This window comes from Phoenix dactylifera, chromosome 3 (assembly GCF_051530095.1).
Source record: "Phoenix dactylifera cultivar Ajwa chromosome 3, Ajwa_hap1_PhDact_Kaust_v1.1, whole genome shotgun sequence".
Classification (NCBI taxonomy): domain Eukaryota; kingdom Viridiplantae; phylum Streptophyta; class Magnoliopsida; order Arecales; family Arecaceae; genus Phoenix; species Phoenix dactylifera.
In genome coordinates, this window is record NC_143192.1 from 42,636,273 (window position 1) to 42,639,141 (window position 2,869).

The 2,869-nt window shown below is 40.5% G+C and overlaps 1 protein-coding gene across 1 annotated transcript; it reads left to right on the forward strand.

Moving 5' to 3' along the window:
* The first annotated feature begins 917 nt into the window (after positions 1-917).
* LOC108510859 (glutathione S-transferase U18-like) lies at positions 918-2,372 on the forward strand. The gene is made up of 2 exons (XM_089929694.1): positions 918-1,403; positions 1,676-2,372. Exons 1-2 carry the CDS (start codon positions 1,062-1,064, stop codon positions 2,027-2,029), a joined length of 696 nt encoding a protein of 231 aa, XP_089785820.1. The 5' UTR covers positions 918-1,061; the 3' UTR covers positions 2,030-2,372.
* The last annotated feature ends 497 nt before the right edge of the window (positions 2,373-2,869 follow it).

Below are 2,869 nucleotides of genomic sequence, written 5' to 3' on the forward strand. Positions count from 1 at the left end.
TTAACACCGAAAAAGCACGAGGAAGAGGAACACACCGCCTGTAATAGTCTCCTACCAAATCTTAGAGTAGTAACCCGTCACCCGTGACGCTTGTCCAAACCTGCTCCCTTCACATCTATTTATAACTTGTCTATTATTTATCTAAAGTAAATATTTTTTAACCAAAATTCTAATATTTGGAAAAATTAATTTTTCGAGAATAAATAGTGATAGTTTTGAGAGAAAAATTAAATAGTGATATAATAAAAATACTAATATCCTCTTTTTTTAATCGAAGATATGTTTTTTTTTCTTTTTTTTCTGCATATCATTTCATGCTATATATAAACCCCTTATAATGGTTGTTAACTTGTTTTGCTTGTTATAAAAGAAGATTACGAGGGGCTAATCCTTTTCTCTCTCTATACCTCCCCCCCCTATGGAGAGCTAACTACAAACAAAATCATCATTTTTTGCTATAAATTGGTTATAGTAATTGCTAACTTGTTATGTTTCTATTAAAAGAAGACCAGGAGGAGCTGGTTCCTTTCCTTTTCTACCCTATATCTGCCCCACTGTCAAGAGTTGACAACACCTGTAACCACTGGCTGGACCCGGTCACTGTTGTTTAGGTGGCAAAGAGTGATACCGGCTAATTAAGCCGCCAGAGCCTTGACCTCAGAGCCTTTTCTAACCTATAAGCAGCCACCGTTGACGAAGAAAAAGGAGTCGAAGGAAGCTAGGCAAATTAAACAGCCAGAGCCGGGACCTCAGCGCTTACGTACAGTCTTAGAAGTCCCGCCATTAGAGGCCAAAAACCTGCTATCAGCTCCCTCCGTGCATTCCCATCAAAAAAAAAAATAAAATCCCCATGCGGATAACCATCAAGAGAAACATTAATATATCATCTATGAGCCCTTGGAGATCGAAGAAATCGACACTGTGGGCGGCAGCTTGGACCTTTTCGGCAGGACGAGCCCATTAATTAGCGATCAGATACTCGCTTCCTATATATAAAATACTCGACCTGTTGCACTCCATGTCGTCTATATAGTCTAAGATCAGATGAGGTCCGCACTCGCATGATTTTGGAGAGAATGGCAGCAGCCGGAGAGGAGGTGAAGTTGGTGGGCGGATGGGCAAGCCCCTTTGTGCTCAGGGTGCGGATCGCCCTCCACCTCAAGGGGGTGGGCTACGAGCTCTTGCAAGAGGAGTTCGGGAAAAAGAGCGAGCTCCTCCTCAAGTCCAACCCTGTCTACAAGAAGATCCCCGTCCTCATCCACAATGGCAAGCCCATTTGCGAGTCCATGAACATCGTCGAGTACGTCGACGAGGTATGGGCCAGTGCAGGGCCTTCCATCCTCCCCGCCGACCCCTATGATCGCGCGATCGCTCGCTTCTGGGCTGCATACATCGACGACAAGGTACAACTGATCAAAGCCAATTTTGTAGTTTTTACGAAAAGCCAAGAAATTTGCCAGCTTCGTTTGACAGCATGCCGTGCTGTTAATTTTGGGCGAAATTGGGTGAATGGATATCTGCTTCCATGGATAGCGAGGAGTCCATATTAGCAATATTACAGGATCTTCAAAGATTTTGTAGTAAAGTTTTTAAATCTGACCAACAAAACGTATTTTTTTTACTATAGTGAATACAAATTAATATATTATTTTTCATGTTTCTTGCTTTATCATAGGTTCCATCGGCAGTCCGGATCTTGATAGGAGCGGTTGAAGGGAGCAAGGAACAAGCAATAGAACAATTATTCACCACCGTCCAACTGCTGGAAGATGCTTTCACGACATGTTGCAAAGGGAAAAGCTTCTTCGGCGGGGAGGCTATTGGCTACATCGATATCGCCTTTGGTGGCTGCCTGGGGTGGCTGAAGGCAGTTGAGAAGATGGTCGGCATCAAATTTATTGACGGAGAAAAGTTACCCCTTTTGGTTGGATGGGCGGAGCGTTTCTGTTCCAACGATGCCGTAGTCAATTTTATGCCCCAGGTCGATAAGTTGATAGAATTCAGCAAGGTTCTTCGAAAAAAGAATTGATCATGGTTCTAGCAGCCGTATATGCGATCCTGCAGAAAGCACTACTCTGTTTTATTCAGTGGGAAAGCTTGAGTCCTGAGGAAAACAAAGACAGCTGCCAATTACCGCGGGATCTTCTTGGCCCTCTTCTATTGAGTTTATATCTCTGCAACTTCTCGTTCTCCTCTGTTCTTGGTTGCAACCTGTTGCTTTCATTTTGTTCACCTCTGTTTTTGGTGGTTCTGTGGCACCGTAACATGTTATCTCTGTTCCATTGTAATCTCCTCTTTCGATGTAGCTGGGAGTGCTAGCAATATATCACCTAAATAAATAAATAAAATTATAATTACAATTAAAAAAATAATATGTTTACGTGTGTGTATATATGTATTATTCAGAATCAAAAGATTGCTATTTAGTACAAAGAAATCTATTCTATAGAATATATAATAAATTTAAATCATAAATTATAAATGCTACAGATCTACTAATATTAAATTTAAAATAAAGGCAAAAAAAAATAGCTTGAATGCAAGTAGGTCGAAGCGCGTAGATATCGTTCCAAACAAGTATTTGCCCCTACATATGGATCTTCTGGCAATCTTTCTCAGAGATACGATGACCCAAAGCTTCTTCTTCAGTACGTTTCGGAAGAAACTAACACAAACCCGACCGAACTTGCAGATCTAGCAAAAAAAGAAATAAAAAGAAGAAAAGAACTTCAATGAATGAAAGCGCAAAAAATAAAATCAAAAAATGGCCAAGAGGAGGAAGAGTAATACTATTTTTCAGAATTTTTTCAGGATTTTTTTTCTTTTCTTTTCTGACAAAATAGAATGAAACGGAGGATTTATATAGCCT